At 29.9% G+C, this 24,538-nt stretch overlaps 8 protein-coding genes and 1 non-coding gene across 12 annotated transcripts; 5 read left to right on the plus strand and 4 right to left on the minus strand.

Moving 5' to 3' along the window:
• Positions 1 to 323: 323 nt before the first annotated feature.
• On the minus strand, positions 324 to 480 carry LOC130452568 (U12 minor spliceosomal RNA). The gene has a single exon (XR_008910982.1). It is a non-coding gene; the product is annotated as a U12 minor spliceosomal RNA (small nuclear RNA).
• Positions 481 to 824: 344 nt separating this feature from the next.
• LOC130444394 (NADH dehydrogenase [ubiquinone] 1 alpha subcomplex assembly factor 3) lies at positions 825 to 1,674 on the plus strand. Its single transcript, XM_056779501.1, has 4 exons — positions 825 to 972; positions 1,032 to 1,155; positions 1,207 to 1,265; positions 1,319 to 1,674. Exons 1-4 carry the CDS (start codon positions 902 to 904, stop codon positions 1,656 to 1,658), a joined length of 594 nt encoding a protein of 197 aa, XP_056635479.1. The 5' UTR covers positions 825 to 901; the 3' UTR covers positions 1,659 to 1,674.
• A 2,177-nt stretch (positions 1,675 to 3,851) lies between these two features.
• On the minus strand, positions 3,852 to 8,039 carry LOC130445816 (E3 ubiquitin-protein ligase MARCHF5). Of its 2 annotated transcripts, none has more exons than XM_056781706.1 (4): positions 7,505 to 8,039; positions 7,045 to 7,290; positions 5,553 to 5,740; positions 3,852 to 4,579 (listed from the first exon to the last, which is right to left on the minus strand). In XM_056781706.1, the coding sequence occupies exons 1-4, from the start codon at positions 7,688 to 7,690 to the stop codon at positions 4,261 to 4,263; spliced, it is 939 nt and encodes a 312-aa protein (XP_056637684.1). In that variant the 5' UTR covers positions 7,691 to 8,039; the 3' UTR covers positions 3,852 to 4,260. The 2 variants fall into 2 exon arrangements, with proteins under 2 accessions (XP_056637684.1, XP_056637678.1); XM_056781700.1 differs by having other exon boundaries at positions 3,852 to 4,591; positions 7,505 to 8,015.
• Positions 7,997 to 8,554, minus strand: LOC130444417 (uncharacterized). The gene has a single exon (XM_056779567.1). It carries the CDS (start codon positions 8,552 to 8,554, stop codon positions 7,997 to 7,999), a length of 558 nt encoding a protein of 185 aa, XP_056635545.1.
• A 41-nt stretch (positions 8,555 to 8,595) lies between these two features.
• On the plus strand, positions 8,596 to 15,828 carry LOC130452529 (zinc finger protein 271-like). The gene is made up of 9 exons (XM_056791860.1): positions 8,596 to 9,008; positions 9,085 to 9,253; positions 9,391 to 9,626; positions 10,287 to 10,476; positions 10,532 to 10,701; positions 10,786 to 11,088; positions 13,676 to 14,237; positions 14,324 to 14,622; positions 15,458 to 15,828. The coding sequence occupies exons 1-9, from the start codon at positions 8,868 to 8,870 to the stop codon at positions 15,683 to 15,685; spliced, it is 2,298 nt and encodes a 765-aa protein (XP_056647838.1). The 5' UTR covers positions 8,596 to 8,867; the 3' UTR covers positions 15,686 to 15,828.
• Positions 15,829 to 16,520: 692 nt separating this feature from the next.
• Positions 16,521 to 19,690, minus strand: LOC130452532 (ubiquitin-like-conjugating enzyme ATG3). Its single transcript, XM_056791862.1, has 6 exons — positions 19,497 to 19,690; positions 19,171 to 19,393; positions 18,886 to 19,109; positions 18,687 to 18,830; positions 18,504 to 18,631; positions 16,521 to 16,933 (listed from the first exon to the last, which is right to left on the minus strand). Exons 1-6 carry the CDS (start codon positions 19,566 to 19,568, stop codon positions 16,783 to 16,785), a joined length of 942 nt encoding a protein of 313 aa, XP_056647840.1. The 5' UTR covers positions 19,569 to 19,690; the 3' UTR covers positions 16,521 to 16,782.
• Positions 19,691 to 19,730: 40 nt separating this feature from the next.
• On the plus strand, positions 19,731 to 24,171 carry LOC130452533 (ankyrin repeat domain-containing protein 39). Of its 3 annotated transcripts, none has more exons than XM_056791864.1 (3): positions 19,731 to 19,870; positions 22,686 to 23,025; positions 23,904 to 24,171. In XM_056791864.1, exons 2-3 carry the CDS (start codon positions 22,713 to 22,715, stop codon positions 24,095 to 24,097), a joined length of 507 nt encoding a protein of 168 aa, XP_056647842.1. In that variant the 5' UTR covers positions 19,731 to 19,870; positions 22,686 to 22,712; the 3' UTR covers positions 24,098 to 24,171. The 3 variants fall into 3 exon arrangements, with proteins under 3 accessions (XP_056647842.1, XP_056647843.1, XP_056647841.1); XM_056791865.1 differs by lacking the exon at positions 19,731 to 19,870 and adding an exon at positions 19,978 to 20,061; XM_056791863.1 differs by lacking the exon at positions 19,731 to 19,870 and having other exon boundaries at positions 19,989 to 23,025.
• Positions 20,257 to 21,683, plus strand: LOC130452534 (uncharacterized). Its single transcript, XM_056791867.1, has one exon. The coding sequence runs from the start codon at positions 20,257 to 20,259 to the stop codon at positions 20,608 to 20,610; it is 354 nt and encodes a 117-aa protein (XP_056647845.1). The 3' UTR covers positions 20,611 to 21,683.
• LOC130452535 (uncharacterized) lies at positions 20,622 to 20,903 on the plus strand. Its single transcript, XM_056791868.1, has one exon. It carries the CDS (start codon positions 20,622 to 20,624, stop codon positions 20,901 to 20,903), a length of 282 nt encoding a protein of 93 aa, XP_056647846.1.
• Positions 24,172 to 24,538: the final 367 nt, after the last annotated feature.

Consider the following 24,538-nt stretch of genomic DNA (forward strand, 5'->3'; position numbering starts at 1 on the left):
AAAATCACAAAAAAACCGAATCCATATAAAAAATTTATTATTAAATGAGGTATATATTAATTAAGAACAGAAAACCTCAGTTCGCCTGTATTATTTTCCCTTCCATTTATTTTCTTTTCGATTTTGTTTCATCCTAGTATTTCTTTTGTTCCAAAAATTATTCATCCTGGTCTAAAGACGAATATTACATAAAGTAGTAATTAAAATATCCATTATGATGGTATCGACTTTGAACCCAATGGATTTTACCCAAATAGAATCTATTGTTATTCATGTCTAAACAAATTTTGATAAAACTTCTCATTTATGTTTGGATTATAACTGAGGCAGATCGCTAATCACCAGGAAAGCTGCGAAAGTATGCAGTTCTCCACGGGACGACCTTTACCCCTACAAAAATATATCGACTAGTTTGTTCTAGTATGTAAGCCAAGCGTCACCAAGGCTCGTTTATTTTCCTTACTCATTAGTTTAAGGCACGAGGTTACTAGTGATTATTATTAGTGTTTAAGAATTATTCAAAGAATAAACTCAAAAGCAAGATATACTGCCATCTATTACTTAACCGAGGAACAGTGTACATTTGACTATAAGTTATAAATTTTAAAAAGATATTTGTATACTAATCAATTGATTAGTTGCATATCAAAATAGAAAAAAATAATTCATATTTTGTATTGTAATTTCAGCTGAAATATAGATTTGAACTTTATTTTAAGCTATGCCATCTACAGATTGTTTTTGTATTTTAACTTTTCAAAATTACAGATATTCGTTCTACATAATTTTTTGATAGATACATAGATGTCTCTGTAAATATTGACAGTGATGTTTGTGACTATTGACTTAAATTTAAAATATGAATATGTTAACCTAAAAACTAACATGAAATAAAATAAAAATGATATATTTAAAAAATTTTGTACAATTTCCCAGATATCTACATAAATTATCACAGCTTGGTACCTTCAGGTACATAACATAAAATATATAGATAGATTTTCATTACGTTGCATTATAATATTTTACAGAAGACGAATAGCTACTAGTTCAAAATTATGGGCACCAGGAGCTTACGAGGGTTCGGGAAAAACCAGTGTTCATATTTTAAATAAAGATTCTGATTTAGGAATACTGATAGATGGTTTTAGTCAAGTAAGGAAAACTATTTGTAAACAACCGAATTATATAATGCCGTTTTTTTAGGTTGGATTTCGATTAAATAATGACTTCACCATATTAGGATCAATGGTTATATTTCCTAGGTATTACCTACTCGTTCGTCTCATTCGGAATAAATAATAAAATTTTTTATTAGGTCTGTGTTATCCTGGAATGTAGATGATGTATCCCAGATTACGGAAGAGAGCCTTAGTTTATTTACTATACTTGAGCCGAAAATAGACATTATAGTATTGGGTGTAGGTGATAAACTAGATAATTTTAACTTTTATAAGGATATCTTACCATTTACTAGGAAACATAAAATTCAATTGGAAATTCTCCCAACTGAATCGGCTTGTTCAACATTTAATTTTCTAAATTCTGAAGGCAGAAACGTTGTCGGTGCTATGATTCCACCTAAAACTTTAACTGCTACTGAAGATGATGAATTATTATCAAAGATGAGGTATCAGAATTTATATGAAATTGATTAATAAATATTGAAAGAATTATCTTTTTATTTCTTTATCTTTGGAAATGGTTAATAGTATCATAAAATTGTATCAAAAAGTTACGTTGTTATTGAAAAGGCAGAGAAATTTCAAGTATTATGCATACAAATGGAAGTTAAATTTGATAAACTTTGAAACTCTGAACATTCTTGCTTAATTATTGAAATGAAATTATTGAGTTGAATTGTGTAAAAATCGTCTTTATGCATAGGTCCAGGCTATGGAAGCCCCTTAAGGACCAAATAATAGTAAAAAAAATAATTTATGAAGTGAATGAAGGAATGAAATATATAAGAGTATTTGGCAAAATCAATTATAATATCACTAAAACATCAATAAAAAATTGTTTCGATACAGAAACACTGCAAAATTTATTAAATTCATAAAATTCTAAATTAATTTGGAATGACAGATTTAAAGAAATAAAAAAACAAGTATTTCTTAGAAATTAATAAATATATATTATTTTTTATATTTAAGGAGTGTAACTTTGAGTTAAACTAAAAGAAAATCTACTTATGTGGTATAGAAGGATCTAAAACAATTATTGTGATATATTGTTTGTGATACACTAGTACATTTGAGAAACTCTTATCTAACCCTTTTTTCTATCCAAATCAGCCAGTGGCCAATTTGATCCCGCCTTACTGCCAATGAGGGGACATGTTACACTGGCCCCTTGTGTTTTGTGGCTTGAATTTCATTTTCAATTGACCACTCACTGCTATTCTTGAGCTAAGACCAGCAGTGAGTGTGTTGGAGTTAACAGTGTTCTCGATGGTAAGCATATTATTCTTATTCTCTATTTTAATCGTTTAAAATTTTTGTTTCAGCTTTTCATTTCTTCGGTGAAATTCCAAGGAGTAGGCAGATTGAGGCCTTGGAATCAACCTAGAAAAGGGGTGATTTGTTGCGTGGAGTAGGCAGATTGAGACTACGGAATCGGATCACTTCTTACCAATGAACAAATAACCACCCTATTCCCACCCTTCTCTTGATAATGGCTCCAAAGTGAGAGCCGAAACGTCGAGAATTTTCAAAATTTCAATTAGTGAACCTAGTTCTTTTGTTTATAAGCCTGACCGCGGAAATGTATAATAAAAAGTGAATTTTCATTTATTTGTTGACTAAACACATTGAAACATCAAAAATCACGCCTCCTTAAGTCAAAATTTCAACCATTAAATACATACTTCACATCTCGAACTTCCTGTTCAGACAAGTTTTTTGCATATCCCTTGTCATTCGAGATGCTACTGTATAAGGTTTTCCTTCTGTTCCTTCATTTTTCTTATTTTAAACGTTTTTCTAAAAATCTGATGGGTTCAAATCAATAGCAATTGTTCACACTATTGTAATATTAAATTCATTTAATCCAAAAGGGGCGAATACTATCCTGTCTAGAAAACCAGGTTATACAGGGTGATTCATTAAGAATGTCCAATCTCTGAACTGTAGATTCTAGACCTCAAAATATGATGATTCTGCTCAACATGCCTTATGCAAATATTGCTAGTTTCCGAGATACGGGGTGTTCAAAGTTTAAATTTAAATTTTGATTTTCGCAATAATTTTTTATGTTCTAACAATTTCTCTTTGAAAATTGGCAATTTTACGTTTTTTTGGCATGAGGAAACATAATTTGCACTCTAATTTAAGATTGCTAATAGAGGGCGCTAGTTACACTTGTTTGTGTTAATTAAATCAAAGTAAACTTTTTTTGGGCTAAACTTACAACTAAAAAAATATTAAAAAGCGTTAAATTCTACAAAAAAATACTCTTCTTTGATTCGTGTAACTCAATTGGTTATCGAGTTATTTGCTTCCAAAACGTTCAATAAATTTTAATTTTTTCATAAAAAAATTTTATTATTCCTTAAATATGTAACAATAACAAATTTGTAAACAAAAATAAAAAACTTCAACGTAAAATTGCCAATTTTCAAAGAGAAATTGTGAAAACATAAAAACTTATCACGAACATCAAAATTTAAACTTTGAACACCCCGTATCTCGGAAACTAGCAATATTTGCATAAGGCATGTTGAGTTGAATCATCATATTTTGAGGTCTAGAATCTACAGTTCAGAGATTGGACATTCTTAATGAATCACCCTGTATAATCTCTGTTCAAAATTTCAACCTCCAACTATAGGTAAATAAAAAAGTTCCAAACATATTTCTTAAAGATTTATTTCAAAAATAAAACAAACATATCCAAAAAGTCTTAACAATACTAAATTTGCTGTATTGAATATTATAAATGTTAGAAAACAAGTAAATTTACACAGAATATATAAAAATTTATTTCAACTGTCATAAATGAAGATCCAAAGATTCGTAGATATCCCAAAATTATGATTTGATCAATGGTATCAAAAATACTTTTTCAAATGCAAAACATTTTAATATATATCACTATGGTTATAAACAATAAAATGTTGGAATAATTCTGTTTTTACTCATCCAAAATGGCACATTAAAGCAAGATATTCATTATTTTGAAAAATGTGCAAGTGAACTACTATAAACTAAGTCATCATGTTTCAAATTTTTGGGACATTCTAGTATAAAAATAAGTAATTTACTCTTCTCTCCTATGCAAATAAGTCGATATATTTGACTCTGTATAATCCAAAATTTTTCTCTGACATTGTCTAATATATTGTTGTTGCTTGTGATATATTCTTAAACATCCTTTTATAGCAATGAATGTCAATCCACCTAAGATAGTTTTATGAAAATTGGATTTTATAGAATCAAAGAAAAATTTTCCAAACATATTCGCTATGGTCGGCATCAAGAGAGCTCCACACAACACTCTGGTGGCAGATACTGGATTCGATAATGGAGGTATATCTTCTATATTCGATGATTCAGATGTACTTGCACTGACTTCCAGCCTAGGACAGTCACTAACAATTACAAATTTTGTTGAATATTATAAATATAAATCATTCAATGGTGACACACTTGTATAGCAAAAAAACGCAATATACAATAATTTACATTGAACTTTACTAATTTCAAACATAAATCTACTGATAAACAGATTTTAACCCAAATTATGGAAGAAGTAAAATATCAAATGCTGAAGCATAGAAAATATAGTCATAAACTTTTAAAATGATATGGTATTCTGTAAAGAAATGAAAGTCTATATACTAGAGGTTCAATTATGAATCCAAAGTTGCTTGCTTTGGAAGGGTTTTCCTACTTTCTTTTCAGCAATTCACAACAGCTAGACACTATTTTCATTTAACTTGAAGAAATATCAGAATTTTGAAAAAAAATCATCTGATTGGAAATAAAAGTCTGGTGGAAGTAAAATCTAATGGTTATAATTATACAGATAATCAATTGGACAATTCCTCTCTGAGATGTCCAGCAGAATACATAAATAATAAATTTTTAATCCAAGTGCCCTTTAGAACAAAACAGTTAAATGTATTTCATAACCCATAATGAACAATTATAATTAGAGATTGTAGAAATAATCATAATTGAATGTTGATAAAAAAGGTATTGACTTATTGATTTTTCACTCTTTCACAATCCTGATGTTGCGATAGAGGTATACAAATAGTTTTTTAATAAACACTCACAATGGGACTATCTTAAATGGTTTCTATAACCAAGTCATCATCTTCAAAGACCAAAGGTAAATTATTCACGTTTGGTCTCTGAAGACAATAATAACTTGATTAGTAAAACATACATCATTGTAATTAATTGTTGGTGTTAAACTGTGTGTTTAATATGAATAAGATATACCAGATAAGTAAGATGTCTTCATAATTTAGAATAAATATTTCAAATTGATATAGCTATAATTTCTACTAAGACAACACCTATAAAATATTTGTATAAACTCACCTAAAAGGAAATACGTTTCTAATAATTGGAATTTTTGATAAATTTTTTCTCATAAAAGTGAGTACTGCATCTTCCCATCTGATCATTTTACCTAGTACTAAAGCCACTGGAATTGCTGGAAGACCTATCAACAATACTAATGGATCAGCTTGTTCCATAATAGCTAATCCTTCTTTCTGTCCAATCACCTAAAATATTAATTAGGCACAAATTATACCAAAGGTGCGGGCAAATTATAAATGATGAAAATCATTAATAGACCAACATTTATTTGAATAGAAGAACATCAAAACTTTCAACTTACAGCCCAGCCCATATACTTATTGTCCTATTAAGACATATAGTATGTTACATGGTATTAAACAAAATATTTATGAACTCAAGGATGTCTCAACTAAAATAAAAATAATAATGAAAAAGCTGTCTACTATAAGCAGTACCAATACTGATACCCCCAAATTTGGAATTATTATTACTATTAATAGTTGAAGTTGAGCAGAATTAAGAGCAATATTGCAAAAGTAGCAAGATAAACTTCAAAATCCAGTAACTGTGAAGCTTAATTGTTAGTTTCAATTCACATTTGGTATTTTTATGCATTTGAAATACAATTAGCTACAACTTCTAGAATTAAGTTTCAATCAACATATTTTTTGTACATCAAATGTTTGAAAATACAATATTATTCAGTTTAACTCTGAGGACATGCTACTTTTATTACAAATTCTAGGTCAACATTGACCAAAATGTTCCAAAATATATTTGGTCCAGGTTGCCATATTCCTCAAGGAACTCCATACATGGCTCTGCACGGGTATGGATCAGAAGGCATCCCAGCAGTTCAAAATTCGATAAGTTTTCATTGTCAACATTATTTAATGAAAGAATATCAATAATTAACAACCAGGCAATTGAATTATTGTTTTCTTCAAATTACAATTAAGTAAAGTAATAGCAGAATCCAAAAAAAGTGCCGTGTTTATTTTTAGCAAACAATTAAAGAAGTCAGTTCTTATTGTTTTAGATATAAAGGGAAACCAGACTTTAATGTTATTTCAGGCAAGAAGGTAAAATTTTTGATACATCTCAAGTAAAAAAAGAAATAACAACGTTCCAAAATATATTTGTCCAGGATGTCATATATAATTCTATAACTAAGCTTAAATCAATATATTTTTTGCACATCAACTGAAGATATTTCGAAATAAGCATAAAATGTTATTTCAGGCAAGTTTTTGATACATCTGAAGTAAAATATGTGTTATGGTGAAGAAATAATCCTTAAAAATAATTGTGAATTTTTAAAAAAGTAACAACTTATTATGACAAAAATTACTGTGAAATTCATTCATTGTTGTACAAAAAAGATGAGTGCTGATGTGATGTAATGGTTATTTACATAATAAATAATGGAACTTTCCAATTAGCACAATTACACAGAAGTCAAAGCTTAACTAATGGATTTTTTGAATGATCATTAAATATTATTTACCTGCATGATGGTAATAGCTCCATAGGTGACTGCACACCAATATATTGCTCCTACAACAATGCCAGCAGCTAAGAAAGGACAACCTTTATATATAAAGCTGTCTACTGTATCTAGTACCAATACTAATACTCCCATATTCGGAAATACTATAATATATTCAGTTTGACACTGAGGACATGCTACTTTACCAATATTACCCCCTTTCTGTTTTTCGTCCACCCATCGTTGTAAACAAGACTGATGTACCTAAAAAAATCGTGCATTAATTAATTAAATGACACATAAACTATTGCTGTGTAATATTTAATGTGTTTAACATTTATATATTCATCAAAACGATAAAAATTTTTAGCTATAATTCGTAAAATATCAAATGTCAACATTAGAAAGCCAATCAATATATAATTATAATTATTCTGGTATTGAAAGATAGTATCTACAAATAAATATATATATATACCCATTTTGTTGTACCACGGCAATTACAGGGCTGCACCCAAGCAGCCGTACGATCTTCTTCATCCGTCGCAAAACATACCCAACAATATCTAGGTGAATCTTTGCTTTCTACTTGAACTCCAGTACTGTCTGTACCCTTGTCTTCTTGTGAATTATTTGGAGTTTGTTGCTCTTCGTTAAATTCCATCGTGATATATTTTCATAACAAGTGATTTGGTGACAATCCCTGACGATTGATGAGTAGTTGAAATATGCAAAATCGTAATTATTTATATCATATTGTCCAAATCTTGCAAAATTTATGTTGAAAAAAACATCACAAATGCCAACTGTCTTTTTCTTTTCTATTCCTTGAATGAAGTTTGTGATAGTTGTATCTTGACTATGAAGCTATTCAGTACATTTAATTATTTTTACGCTACTCTATTAATAAATTGAAAAAAACTATAAATCATTTTAAAACTTTATTATTTATGTGTACATAGTTATTCCCCTATTTCTTCTTCTTTCCTTTCTTCTTCTTCTTTGGTTCTGCCATCATTGTGTCAATAAATTCTCTATACTTAAAAACACCTTCTTGGTCCTCGACTCCTGCAATTTTTAAAGTTTGTTTTTCTAATTCTTTCCATTCCAGGAAAGTGAGCTTTTCACCAACTTTAGTTACAGCTTGATGTAATTCTGCTAGATCTACTATTCCGTCTTGATCTTCGTCAAATATTTTAAATGCCTCATAAATTTCGTTTTCATCGGTAGTTTGCATTTTCCTATGAATTAAAACTAAGAGTGGAAAAAATTCCAAAAAACCTGTTTGGTTGGGATCCATTTCTTCCACCATATCCAACAATTCAGCTTCCGTTGGATACAATTTTAAAGTTCTCAAAACCAATCCCAACTCCTTTATATTCATCCTACGTTTTGGTTCTTTTTTAGTTGCTAAATTGAAATTTTCAAAAAAGAGGGCAAATTGTTCTATTTCTTCGGGCGTAAACAATTCATTAACTTCTAATTCATAGGGTTCCAGCTTTTTTTGTTTCTTTTTTTGCTGGGCCATATTTAAATAATAGATAGATATTTTTATAAGGTTAAACTGTCAGTACAAAGCTGTTTCCTGACAGTTTTAAAACATTTTCAAAAACTACTTTATAAATCATTGTTGACCTCAGAAGAAATTCATAAATAAATAATAAGCATTTTGAATTGTCAATAATAAATTAAAGAATTTTGTTGGCTCCCAATTAAAGCTCTTGATACACGGCAATATAAAAACGCTTTTATATAATTTTAGCCAATAATAATACATTTCAAACTTAACGTTTCTATCATATTGACAGCAATAACTGTCTTTAAATGTACCTTAAACAAAAATGGAAGATGAAGTGTTACTTTGTGAATCAAATTTTTGCAGGCTTTGTGGAGAAAAGAACGAAAACGGCGTATATATATTTAGTAAAGATGAACATTCTACAAATTTAGAAAACTTAATTAATAAATATTTACCTATAACTGTAAGTAAATATTTTATTTAATATTTAACTTGATCCTCCTAGTAGTATGGGAAATTTAAAAATCTTCAAATTTTAGGTAGACATTCACCAAAACTTTCCAAAATATATTTGTCCAGGATGTCATATACAATTAGAATCGACAAAATTATTTTTGGATTTAATAGTTGTAGGCCAAGCAAAATTAAGAGCAATATTACAAAAGCAGAAAGAAGATCTTCAAAATTCAGTTACTTTGGAGCTTAACTGTTAGTTTTAATTTACATTTTGATTATGAATTTGAATCACAATTTGTTACACCTTTTAGAATCAAGCTATAATAAATATATATTTTTTTGTACATCAAATAAAGATATTTTGAAATTTTTATAAGATTATATTTCAGGTAATGATCCTTTTTATACAAGAGATCACACTTTGAGATTGAATGCAGAAGGGTTAGATAAACCTAGAAGAAAAAGAGGTAGACCTGCCAAAAAACTTATTGATAATGAAGAAAAACCACAGTCGGAAGGGAAGATTGAAGAAACGAAAAATAGCAAAGAACTAGAAGATATGGAAACAGAAAACAGGAGGAAAAGAATAGTTCGAGCACCTGTTCGATTTCAAGGAGTTGTCCAGGTAAAAATTAGTACTTAACACCTTTGTTGCGGAAGAGGTATTATACTTCCTAGCTATAATTTCCCAACTATAAATAAAATGTTGAAAAATCAAATAGTATAATTCTAATTATTCAAATAAAAGATACAAAAAAAATCATCATTATCTGTATCTGACAAATGCAGATTTTACGTAGGTACTTGAGTGAAAATTATTTTTCATAAACTTTCAGTTAAATTTGGGTATAAATTTCGATGGCAATACATGAAACCATTTAAATCCGATCTTGTACTTTTTTGGATCAAGGTCCAGAGGCAGATCTACAGATTTGCCTCCTGCGGGCTATTTATCTTTTGCCGCCCCTAGTGACCTATGAAATTAACTCACTATTATATAAATTACATTTTTAATCAATAAACCATTAAAATGTGGGAATTAAGGTTTCGTCCTTGATTATTTTTATGCATAGAATTATTAAAAGAAATTTTCAAGAGAAGAGAATTTGATGTACCACTTTTAAAGTAAGGAAGATATGTTTTGAAACTATTCAACACTTGTATGAATAAAGCTTATACAATGATTCTCGTATTTGCGATAAAACTAACCCGCAACGAAAGTGTTGAAGTATAATATAAACCAATAAAATTGCAGGAATTATTATTAACTACCTATATGTATTAGGGGAAAGAATTAGAGGATATATTGAAAAAGGAAGGAGTTATAGATGAGGAAAATAGAATAATTGAAATAGACAAAGAAGATGTTCGCAAAACGTCGCGTCAAGTAGTTATAGGTAGAACTGAAGGTAAATCTGGAGAAGATTTAGGTAGACCAGTTTTTATAAATAGAGTAAGAAGTAAACCAAAATCAGGTACTCGAAATAAAAATGAACCATCAAACTTTTTAGACATTCGATCGTTTTTTAGTTTTATTTAAAAGGGCTGGGATGGGAAACTTTGAGTGCAAAATTTGCTTGAAAAAGTTTATACACAAAGTTCATTATAACTTTCATTTGAGATCACATGAAGATGAAGGTTTGAACGTAAAATCTTTGGAAAATGAAAATCTTGCAAATCCACCTGTAACCGAACAGGAAGTGAGTATATTATCCACAATTTATCATTTCTGATGAATTATTATTAATTTTTGGTGAATATTTATATATCTATTTGTTTCACAGAATACCATAGATTTTTCAGATGTTATAAATAAAGAACCACCTCCAGAACTTCAAGATTCTCAAAAAAATAATAAACAACACATGTGTAAAAAATGTACAGAATCATTTTCAACTCTCGAAGAGTTGAAAACACATTTACAAAGACATGGATCTAAAAAATACATATGTGATATTTGTGGTAAAGTCTTACAGCATAACAGTAGTCTTTTGTATCACAAACAAACTGAACACACCAATAAGAAATTTGTATGCAATACCTGCGATAAAAGTTTTAAACATCAACAACTTTTACAGAGACACCAGGTAAGTTTTTTATTTTCACTCATAAGAATGTATGCTAAAAAATATTTTTATAAGTTTTTTGGAAATCCAGATCCATTAACCTACTTAGACAATTTAGATGAATATGATACATAATAATGAAATCCTTTGCAACAATTGTACCTGATAGGGTAATAAAAGTTTTTTACATTGTTGTTATTGACTTGTTATAAATCCAAAATTTAAAAAGTTATGAGCAAAAAAGTGAAAAAATATCATCAAGCATTTCCTATTTTACGTATGTGAAACGCTCAAAAGTGTATTTCAGACGCCGTGAACTCTTAGTGGAATGCACTATAAGACGTTGAATGGAGGTTGACATTAATCTGTCCTTTTCCAATATGCGTCGTTAGAAAAAGAAACGAAATGAAACGTAGAAATGAGTGTTTTATTAAGTCGGTAACATTTCTTTTGGCTTGATACCTGGTTACGAGCAACGGATGAACAAAAGGTTTGTCGTCCAAATATGCAAACGTTAATGGTGTGTGCAAATGGTGTTGGAAGTCATATGCTAAAACTGCTAGGTGTGGGTAAATCTCAAAATCCCCGAGGATTCAAAAACACAAAAATTAAAAACCTTCCTGTTGTTTGTATGGATCAGAGGTGGGCGTGGGTAACACAAGAAGTGTTCAGTGACTGGTTTTTCAATCTCTTTGTGCCTGCTGTAAAAAAGCACGATAAAAACCCTTTTACTGATAGATAATGCTCGTGGATATCCAGATATGGATGGCTTAAAAGTTAAAACAAAGAATGGCTACATAGAGGTAATTTTTCTTTGGATGATTGGACTTTTTTATTGTTTCGAATGTTTTAGGTTATGTATTTGCCGAAAAACGTCCACATATGGATATTCTGTTTCAACCAGACGCAGACATCACATCACTTTTGAAGAAATTTAGCATTAAAGACAAAGACGCGGTTATTAAACCAGCATTTGCATGGCATCAAGTGAAACCGTCAACTCTAATTCAATCCTGGAAAAATATTAGGCCAGACAATCCAATGCTTTGAGCAAAATGATAACGAAAAAGAGAATGCTAATGATAGCAACGAAGTTATAAATGACACACACTTTTCGATCAAATTAATGCTCCTTCAGAAGAAATAAGCAGATGGAAGGTAACTTGAACGCCAACTTTACTGACGAAGAAATAGTAAAAGAAATCACATCTAATGAAGATGAAACATTAGAGAAGCTTCCGAACGCTAAAAATTCTGTCAGCTGTGATGAAGCTATATCAGCTCTAAATGTTTTGATACGAGTGGGAACACGAATACAACAACATTGTGGTGCTAAAATCTCTTGAAGAAGAAGGGTCATAACTAGCAGTCACCACAAAAAGACAGACTTTTTCAATGTTTAAAATAAAAGATTTTTTTATGTTAAAACTAATGCCAAAATAATTATGAGTGTATGTTTTTCAATTTTTTATAGGCTGGGTGTTGATAATGATAGTAGATGTTTTTGAGTATATGTAAGTGCGTATACACAGCTAAAATCGGTCAAAGAAATACAAATATTTGATAATCCGACAGTTTTTGGTAATCCGACCACCAGTCGGTTCCGTAACTGTCGGTTTATCGAGTGCCAACTGTAGTGTAATAAGCTAATAAGGACGACGGGTAACCGACCGTCGGGAAAAGAGGTGACCTGTACATATACCAGACAGCTATACGGCATGCCTGAGAAATCACTCAGTTATTACCAATAGAATTGGCGATCTTGTATAGACGTTAAAAAAATAAAGAAAAAAAAACTAGGATACAGAACTTCAATCCATGCGCTTCTGGTTTTAATTAGGTTCTTATAATGTTTATCTGTTTTATCCCGTAAAATGGGTCGATTCTGTACCAATGTAATTAGAAACACGATATCAATTTCCGCCATGGCACAAAAACAATTATATACAGGTAGTAACCAATACCTGAGAAAGTATTCAAAATGCAGTTGATTACACGACCAATGCCGGATAGATGTGAACGCGTCTATTACTTTGTATACTTCAATACCTGTCGTGACTTGTTTTACACGACACCGACAGCCGTGTTCATCGCAGTGGGAGCTGTCGGCTTACTACGGTAGATACCCGCTGTCGTGTATACGACTACGATATTTGTCTGCTAAATGTGAATGGTCTAATACAGACTTCATCCCAACAGTCGGTTACCCAGCGACGCTGGGCCAGCGTCGTTTAAACCAAGGTTACTAGAATAATAGAAAGTTTTTGACAATAACAAGATGCGCAGTAGACAAGTTACGTCACCGGTTCTTCACAGCTTTGAATTCGTTAGTTAGAAATATATTTGTTGGTTTGTATAGCCAGATCAGCAAGAGACAACACACATCCTCGTAACTCGAACATAATGTTAGTGAGTTACTGTTTGACATAAAAATATAAACAAAACAAAAATGTTAACATAATGACGTAGCTGGTGTTATAGTAGCAGATCGTTTGTTTACAAAAACATGCGCTTGTCCGCAAACCTTCTGTTATTCTAGTAACCTTGGTTTAAACGACTACCGGAGTAAAGTGAAATTAGCCATATATGTTATATATAATCATTACAGGTTGTTCATTCGGAAGCAAGACCTTACATCTGTCCCATATGCAACTCATCTTTTAAAACGAAAGCAAATCTAATCAATCATGAAGGGGTTCACACTGGTGAAAAGCGATACGAATGTACGGAATGTAATCAAAAATTTGCACATAAAACATCATTCAGCCTGCACCAAAGATGGCACGAAGGCAAAAAGCCATATACTTGCGAATATTGTAATAAGAAATTTTCGCAAAATGGGAATTTGTTGGAGCACAAGAGAATACATACTGGAGAAAAACCATTTTTTTGTGAAGTTTGTGGTAGACATTTTACCACATCGTCACAGTTAAAGGTACACGTTAAAAGACATACAGGGGAAAAACCGTGGCAATGTGATGTTTGTGATAAAAGTTTTTTGCACAAAGATTCCTATATATATCATATGCGTCGCCATTTTAACGAACGTCCTAATGTTTGTAAGTTATGTAACAGAAGCTTTACTGAACCATGGGGACTTAAGAAGCACATGCGTATACATACAGGAGAAAAACCTTTCAATTGCTTCTTCTGCAATAAATCCTTTTCTGGTAAGCAAGTTACAAAAATTGTAAAAGTAAAACTATTATAATCAATAACAAGATAGTAACATTTTTGCATTTATATTTTGTTTCAGATAAATCTAATAGGGATAAACACACCCGTACACACCTCAGATTTCAAAACAAAAATATTTCTATTACGAGCAACAAAGATCTTTCAAGTATCGAAGAAAAGAAGAATCCCCTCAACGATCTTCAATTGACTCAATTAGTTGATCAACAAGGAAATCCTATCAGTATTATTACACAAGATGGTCAGACTGTACCAGTTGTTACTTCCGGCAATGACGCTGATAGTAATTTACATGGATTATTACCAGATGGTAGCTTAGTACCAATAGAAATTGCTGTACAGGATAAAGAATTGGAAGCGGTGAGTTTAATACTCTACTCTACGGTATTGGAAAAAAATGTATGGAATAAAGAAATATTAATGTAACTGGTCAACTTGTGCCACTGTCGGAGGTGTATATGAAAGATTACAATTTTCGCTTTAAAGTACAAACTACCCAAGAAGTATTTCAAAAATCAAACCAAAATTTTTTTAAAAACCAGTTGGATGAGTTTTAGAAAGGTGGTTGTCCTGCTCACCATAAAGTGATCAAATATTAAAAATTATTCGATCCATTGAAGTTTACGTTTAGTCTCTGAAGATGATAACTTGATTATCGAAACGCGCGTAAACAGAGTGTTCAGTATGAATAACACCAACGGTTTCAGAAATTCCAACTTAGAAGTGAGACCTGAGTTCTTACCAGCACTCCGCACAAGCTTGAGATCGTCAGCTTTAGGGAGTTTAGTGAACTCAGATTGAAAATGAAGTTGAGGACATCAAGTTGTCTGATCTTGATAACGAAATAAACAATTATGTATACAATACTAAATGATTGCAAACAGTCCTTGATTTTATCTGGATTTTGGCGTCATAATCTAATTCAGTTCACTTGAATTTAAATGGAAAACAGCTATTATCGTTTAGAAATTACATTTTTGTGCTCTTGTTTTGCAACTAATTAATTTCGATGATAATAAAATTACAAAAAGTAAGGGACAAGAATAATGTAGTGGGAATCCAGTGGAAAAGTCAAGTTTATTAAACTAACGCAATGCTCTACATTGAAATACCTTTATTCTAAAAACTATTTTCTAATATCGTATCAAATTAATATGTGTGTTTGTCATCTTTTCTAAAATATTATCATATTCAGGAACTCGCCCAAGGAACTCCATTAAATATATTACAGACAGTAGAGCCAGAATCTGTTCCTATACAAAAAGTACTCCAACCCAAAGATATTGTTGAACAATTAAACCCAAATTTCCAGTTAATAACAAACAACGAAGAGGAACAAGTTTGCTGGATAACATATTCTATAGAAGATGAGGATAATCTGTCACAAGAGTTAGTGCTGGAATCGGCTCTAGTAAATAATTAAACATATATTTTATTATAGAGATTCAAAGACTAATACTTTCTGATCGAATTTTTTTACCTACACAATAATGTTGTTACTACATAGTTATTAAATTTACTGTGCAATATTTTCTTAAATATTAAATATTGTTTTTTCAAATGCTATATAATATTTTTCTATTGAGGTTGAAAAAGTTATTCAGAGCTGTCTTATTCACTGTCTTTAACCGAATATGGTTTTTAAACAAAAAAAAAAAAAATTATACCTTCCGAACAGTACGGATTTAGAGGTAGTCACAGTATGACTGCTCAAATAATAAGACTCTAATTTCATTAGAGAAGGCTTCCTGGAGAAAAATAAGTCAATCATGGTCGCAATTGACATTCAAAAAGCTTTTGATTTCGTATGGATCGAGGGTTTAATTCATAAATTGATGAATTTAAATATACCTAACTATTTTAAAAAAATTCTACATTTCTATTTGATAAATGCTGGAGTACTGCAAGGGTCAATTTTTCACATATGACCTACCCACTTCTCAACAGATATTTCAAAAACAATAAACTAGTTATAAATGCCTCAAAAACAGAATTATAACAATTATTTGTCCTTGAAGACCCATATCCAGAATAGTAGAAATTATTTTAAAAAAATATCTTCATCTGGTGAATAAATGTTCAGGTTTTGATCTTCATGTTGTTCTCAGCAAGTGATTTTTGTTAAAAAACATAAATATATAATTTTTGATTACTCTATTTGTGGAATATATTCCACCAAAGAAGAAAATAACACAATACACTAGAGAAGTTCGATTCTGAACTCATATTTGAGGTTAAATTAAACTACCAAAGTTATAATTATTATATCTTTATGGAAAAGAATGTTTGCTTAAGAACTAATATTATTGACAGTATAATTTTTTAAAATTGTGGTAAAATTACAGTTTTTTAGAGTGTCTATGTTTCTTTCAAATAAAGTACACATATTTTAAACTTAAAAATTTTATTTTTTTATTGTATCGTATTTCACATATTAAATGTATGTTCTGTTCAGTTTTGATGTGTTTTTTAAAACTTTTTAATATTTAACAATTTTTAATAATACAGCTAATATCAAATTTACATAGTGAAATTCTGAGTGTAGTCATATTCAACAGTAGGTATGACGGATTGCATAAATTTTAAAAATATAATTAGATACATGTGCACTCCCAGTTCTCCTCCTCCTTCCATTACAGTTTCTATGATACTCTTCATGACTTCTGCATGCCTAAAAAAACAAATTATAAAAAATTTGTTGAAATTTGTTTTTTAGTGAGAAATGTTCAATAAAATCTGAATTATGTAATACAAAATCAATTCGTCAAATTTATATACACATAATAGAATGATTATATTTGAAATTATAAGTGTTTCCATTTTTTTGTAACATTATGAATAGAAATGTAAACACCAAGTAAATCACTGTTTTAAATTTCAATGGTTAGTTTATTTAATAATTAAATTAAAATACATTTAGATTATTTAATAACAATAGACACGAGTATTATTGGTATGTGATTTGATTAAAATCAAGAACTTACATAGAGACAGTCTTCCCAAATATAGTTAAATTCTTATTTAGACTTTGAGATAGATAAACTTAATGTTTATGTTACAATAAACAATTCACGTTTGTTGTGGTAATTAATTTAATTGGTATTTGTAAAAGTATGAGTTGGCAAAATAGTATTTTTTTATAAATAAATGTAAAACTACTAAACAACTTTAAATCTACAACATAAAATATTTAGGGTATAAAATATTTGTGAGCAAGGTGGCTTTCAACAAAACATGGTGGCAATTGGGCGAAACAAATCACTGTTTACAATCCCTAAGCAGTAGAAGTGCAGTCAAGTTTTATGAAAAATGCCACCACAGAAATTTATATTGAATGCAGTTTTATTATGTGAAATATTTATTCCAAGCTGTATGTCTTCACCAAGCCACCATGTTGTGAGCCTACAGCACTCAAGATGTCCCTTCTACCCAAAACTCTCGCCTACGATACTTTTCTGCATTAGTAAAATGGGAATTTCAACAATCCTAGTGGAGAACATAGTGGGTTCTAAGTGGAATGTATCCAATATGTCCATTTGGCTTTAAAAACAATTTTAGCCACCTAACCAATGACTTCTTGATTGTATTTGTGTTTCAATTTGCAGTTTAGTTACCTAAATCACAAATGTTATCAATTTTCTAGTGTATATACAGTTATATCTCAAATTAAATACTTCAGATGTATCAGTAAGATGGAGAAATGAAATTATGAGAAAGATGCAAAAGGTAGCTGATTTAAATGGACGGCATAGCAAAACGCACGTACACAGTTATCAATTGAAAACTGTGGAACTTAATATCACGACCAGATAGTGAGGAAACGCTGAACACAATGGATTAAATGACCCAGGTTATAGAGACGTGAAAGCAGTGATATATTTGTAGAATTTAATTCGGGATTTTAGTAAGAATAATACAAAGTTAGCTGTTTTGAACTATATGATTATCACAAAAATTGATACATCAATCAATCATCAACTGTTTTATTATTACCTAATCTAAAACTTGTAAATATATGAAATATCAAATATAATTTTTTACTTTCTGTGGGGATTTGTCCTAATTTCAGGTCTCTTTTAATCGAAATATTTTAAAAACAGATAAATACTGAAGTTTGTCAAAACTTCAAGTTTTTAAAAGAAATTTCAAATAAAGAAGACCTAAAATATATAGGAATGTCTAAGAAGTAAAAAGTTTAAGAAAATGATTTTTTACTTGAATTAGTTTGATGTACTATTTACCTGCACGGATGAACACTAGCCATTTTTGGTACACTAAGGTGAGGATGTGTTTCCATTGTTACAGTTTTTTGTACATAATCTTTACTAATATCTTCATATAATTCATCTACAGTTAGTGGTTCACGTTTCTACAATGTGGAAAGTTACTAATTATTGAAAATAATTCATAAAAAAATGACTCACTTCATTGTAGCCTGTAAGCCATAATCTAGGAGTTTGATAATATTTGTCATAAGTAATATGCAAATCATAAGTTCTAGTACGCACAATTTCACCATCTTCATCTAAATTTTTTTTCAGTTCTACAGGTTCAATTACTTTGGCAATCTAAAAGATTTTATGTAAAATAGACAAACTTCATCAATATTAGTTACCACTTTACCTGATCATCTTCCAGCATACCACTTTCTTCAAATTCCTCCATATCTGCTGCTTCTTCATCATCCTCATCTTCATCATCATCACAATTATCTTTCAGGGCAGCTTCTTCCATACTTTCCGCTTTTGTACTCTCTAAAGTCATTTCAGATACTTTGTTTTCTACAGATGACATTTCTTTATCATAATGATGAGTATCTATCCACCCATTATCTGCATCATCAGATTCTACAGAAATTAATAAATGAATATTTACATTATATGTTTCCCACTTGATTTAGATTGTTACCTATAAGTTTCTCCATTTCTCTTGAGTATTCCATTTGCTCATATCTTCTCGAACACGGTACATTTCTTGTGATTAAAAATTGTTTATTTTTCGGTAAATACGATTTTGCTTTAGATTCATCTCCTCCAGCCCATTGCCAAGTTGGACAATGATGCACCAAGTGATCTCCAGCAGCAATAAATTCTTCAGGTGTAAGAACTCCCGTTTCTTTAAATTTTGATTCCTAAATAGCAAGACTTATTAATATTAAACAATAATTCACATTTTTATGTTTGAAGAAGTTTTTATAAACAATTACAATAAGAACAAATTAAATAAAGTTTTACCTTCAAAACGGGCGTAAGGTATTCACCTACTGCTAATGCAGTGCCTTTAACGCTGTTTATTACGTTCTGCATGTTTTAATAGAATTCAATTACCCAGTTAATTAAAACGAAAAATCAATTGACTTGTCGCCTGTCCGACTAGACCGGGCTCGACAGTAGTGTGTATGCTAATCTAATGTTGTTATCAATGTGTCAAATCAACATGGAACATTTATAATAGATTCACAGACTGTTGGCACAATAGAGGCGACTTATGTACTATTCCGATAGCAGTGCCACCTACAAATAGTTCCAATTTAAAATATATTCTTGTTTATTCAAAATTGTTACTACATCAACCAAATTCGAAACTAATTGGATTTCATGCATTTGAGGTAAACTGTACGAATATATATTTTAGATATTCTCTAAAAACTACATTTTTATATATTAAATATTATCCAATTAATTTTATGAAAAACCCGCCACTGGTTTTTCTCCTATTTTTTTATTATTAAAAAAAATCCGAAATATTGTCACATTTTGATGTAACACCAAATAACTACATTTAAATTATAAAGAACAGGTAGGTAGAAAAAAAAAGTTAAAACCCTAGACATAAACCCATCGAACCCACCCAGATGCGTGGGAAGTTAATATGTATCGACCTTGTTTACAAACGCTGTAATATTTCCATAATTTTGATAATTAGAAAATAAGTGATAAAAACTTGAAGTAGTCATAAATCCATCGAGATAAAATAAATAGGAGTGGTTTTCAAATGCCGTACATTATAGTACGGGGTAACCTAGCGGCTTACGGTCAAAGATTTCCATGGCGAGTTTTAGTTTCTGGCTTGAAAACTGACGATATAGAACAGTTGAAACGATTCGCATCGGGTGGATATTGTGATGACACGACTATAGTGTACATGGTACATCCCTGTGTTATGTTAACAGCGTTAGAAGTTCTAGGTTACAGAGTAGTCGCTTCATCATCAACCAGTGTAAAACAAGATTATAATGAATATATGTGGACTATGAGAAAAGATTTTTCTGAACCAGAGCCCCTAAGTAACGAAAAGTTGACTGATTATAAAATAGAACATAAATTGTCTGCCCCAGAAGAAGTATAAACATACAAAACATGGATATACCTACAAGTGTACTATTGGCTACTACCACTTATGCCTATGTGGTAGTTAAAGGATCTATATACGCTTCGGACAGTGCTGTTTTTGGTCTAAATGAAATAGAGACAAAGGCTTTGGTAAAGAAGTTTTCAAATTCACAAAAAGATGTTATAAATGGAGTTTTATTGAAAGCTCCACCTTTAGACATTGTGAATGCCTTGGGGCAATTGGGATACAGAGTTGTTGCAACTACTGGTGAAGCTGAAGTTGTGTGGACATTACAAAGAGAGGTTTAGCTCTAGTTAATACTAGATCAAGTCAATTTCAATATTTATCAAAGTTTTATTATTTTGTCACACATTTTGTTTATACTCGAATATAATTTAATTTGAAAAAAAGTATGATCACCTTTTAAATACACCTACAACAGTTTGTTATCAATTTGCAAAACAATTGTAATTTCTCATTTATTATAAAACATGTGATTGATGTTAAATGATACATATTAAATGCAATAATTTTTAGATTTTCAATACGCTTGGAGTAGTTTTTAGTGCTAATAAATACTGATTTTAATCTATGTACCATAAATAACTGAATGCTCATATCTTTTGAGTCATATACCATTTTCTATTTATACAAAAATGTATACAAAATATTCAAATTATTTTATATATTTTGAAACTATAGAAAAAATTATATTTTTAACACATATTTTCTTATGCTCTATAAATACCTCTAAATTTTTATTAAGGTGATTGTAATTTATAAATGGTATCCAGAAACTCTCCTGCAACATGTAAGTTATAGGTTCTAGATATAGTTTTATGTTCATCGAACTTATATTATTTTTATTCAAATTGACTACTAAAGAAATTAGTGCACTTTGAGGCTTTTAACCTACCTGCCATTTCATGCTAATATGAAAAATCATTTATTATTTACCATTAATAACAAAATATTGATATTTAACATAAAAATATTAATGAAAGGTTCGTGTTAGGTCAATTAACCAATTCTTCCACCTTGAATTATTCATACAAAATTATGTACTATTAAAACATATAAATATAAAATTCAGTTATTTTATTTATTCACTGTCATTCATATATTGTATAAACTTGCAGTGATAATCGTGTTACTATAAAATCATATTGTTTGTTGTCTTCAACATTGACTTAATTTTTTGGTGTATAAATTTTTTTACAAACTATAGAAAATTGGAAAATAACTCATTTTCAAAATATTAATTTGCTGTAAGGATTGATTAAATTTTGAAATAATTTTGGGATCAATATTTTAAGCAGTACTTAGTAGTTAAGTATTAATTAAACTTCAAGAAAACAGTGTAAAGTAGCAAATTCAAAGAAAAGCATATTTTTCAAAACATTTTATTTTCATGAAAGTAGTGAAAAAATTAATACACGAAACATTTTTGCTAAATAATTTACCTGTGTAAGTTTGTACAATGTATCAAGTTTGAAGTTTGTAGGTTTTGTTTTTTTTTCAGCTTGAAAAACATTTCTATAGTGTTGAAGGGTACTAGCTGCCTTATAAGGAACTTCTGTTTAAAAGTAAATTAATTAAATAGACTTAACATCACATCTAGTATCTGTAGTTTGTGTTTGGCAGTAGAGTTACTGATGTTTGCTACTAAATATATTGATCACATTTTTTGATACAATTTTTGAATTTGATTGATAGGTGTTAAATTCTGTTTATTTTAATGTTACTAGGGAAAAGACGAGTTAATTAAATTTTACTAACAAGTTTAATAACAATTGTTGAACTACAATGTTTTTTTGTAATTTAAACTAATAGTTAAATGTACCAAATACTTTAAGTGGTTTTCTTTTCTTTGTTTAAACATCTTATTTAACTTACAATCATATTATTGTTGTATTTTCATGAAAAATGAAAAGTGTATTTTGGTAATTTTCAATGTATAAAATCAGAATTTGAATATCAAAACAAAAATCAAAAAAATGTATCAATCTGTCTAATTAACCAGCACTTACTATGATAATTATATAATACTTTAAGTAGTTTTATCTATTTATGCTATTTATCCATACCAGACTTTCTGTATATGAAGATAATCCAATATGGAATTCAAAAACGAATGTGATCACAATTGCACATGTTCCACCTACACAGTGGCCACCCAATCTTTGGATGAAATGGATTTCGAAAGAGGTATCTGGTATGCTGCACAGTACGGAGATTTGGAAAGAATAAAGAAATTGGTAAAAGATAAACATTGTGTTAACATGAAAGATTCAGCTGGTTATACTGCTTTGCATTATGCAGCTAGAAATGGACATTTCGCAGTTTGTAAATTCTTATTAGAGAATGGAGCACAAGTAGATGCTATTACTAAGGGGCATTCTACAGCTTTGTGCAGAGCTGCGTTAACTGGTACGTAATATTTTCCATTGTTTGAATTTTAGGTGATCTAAACATTTTCATACAATGGATTGTAACAACTAAATCTTTTGTCTTTATTAGATATCATTATTACAAATTAATATTTGTAAAGTTATTTTTATTCATATTTTGTGTTAGCCTCTTAAAGATTTGTCAGAGGTCCACATTATTTGCTCAGTATATATTTCTTTTGATTTTGTGAAATTTAACTATTATTAGAATATAAGTTCCGCACACTGCAGATTCGATAAGTCAAAAAAATTATGTCTCTGAAGACAGTAACCTTGTAATTGCAGTGTAGAGTTTTTTAATTAGGGCATATTTTGTAATGACTATTTGTCATCAATCTAGTTTTTAAACCTTTGTATCAATTTTCTCTTCTACTTTACTAATATTGTATATTTGATTTTTATTATTTTTAGTATCGAGTAATTGAAAATACTACACTAGATTTCCAAACCAATTGGAATTGTTAAAATTTCTTTGAATTTCTTTCAAAATTATCATTACTCATATCTAATCAAATATTGCCCTTCTTCTCTCTGAATTTGTCTGTATAAATCATAAAATTTTTCACTTGCTGATTTCAAATTTAGTTCAGTTTGGCTTTATTTTGAAAAATAATCCAATTATGGTATATTTAACTGGATGTCTTACCATTATTTATTCAAGAAATATTTCTTTTGAATATATTGGGTGGTCAAACAAAGATTTTGATGCCAAATATGATGTATATACTTTGATTTTACTTTCGATGCAGGTTTCCTAATGAAATATTAAATTAAACTTGGCTTGGTTTTTGTCTGGCCATACAGTATGTCAAGGAAACCAATTTTTATTGTCACAGTATTTTAGTCATTATGTTTTAGGTAAAGAAGATATTGTGGATTTACTGTTATCAAATAATGCCAATCCTTTGATCAAAGATTCGGATGGTAAAACTGCACTTCATCGTGCAGCTGAAAACAAACATTATGGTATTTGCAAAAAACTTCTGAGTGTGGCTCCAATTCTAAACGAAATGAAAGATAATAGAGGCAATGTACCAGATATTGGGGACTAATGAAAAATACTATGCTATTTCACTTTTTTAGGTTAGATTTCTAATAATGTATTGGATTAAATTGATTTAAAGTTTATGGTTTTTTTAACTACAACCTGACTCAAATGATTAAAAAACTCAATTATCTACAGTTTTTGAGGGGCTAATCCCACATTTACCAAATGGGGAAGGCTATTGAGTGGTAAAGCTACAAATAACCAGGCAGCCTTAGAACCAATAGCATCAGAAAAACCAAAATTGAAAGTGATATTTACCTGTCAGGAGGTACTCTCCTGGATTTGAGGCACTAACAGAAACTTCTGGGTATCTGGACACTATGAAGTGAAAATGACCAGATAGACTTGCAAAATGTGAGACCAGGATATGAAATCGTTGAGGGTGCTATTGGTATCAAAGCTAAACATCAGGAGATATGCTCAAACAGAAATGATATCTAGAGCG

The sequence above is a fragment of the Diorhabda sublineata genome, chromosome 1 (genome assembly GCF_026230105.1).
Source record: "Diorhabda sublineata isolate icDioSubl1.1 chromosome 1, icDioSubl1.1, whole genome shotgun sequence".
NCBI lineage: Eukaryota > Metazoa > Arthropoda > Insecta > Coleoptera > Chrysomelidae > Diorhabda > Diorhabda sublineata.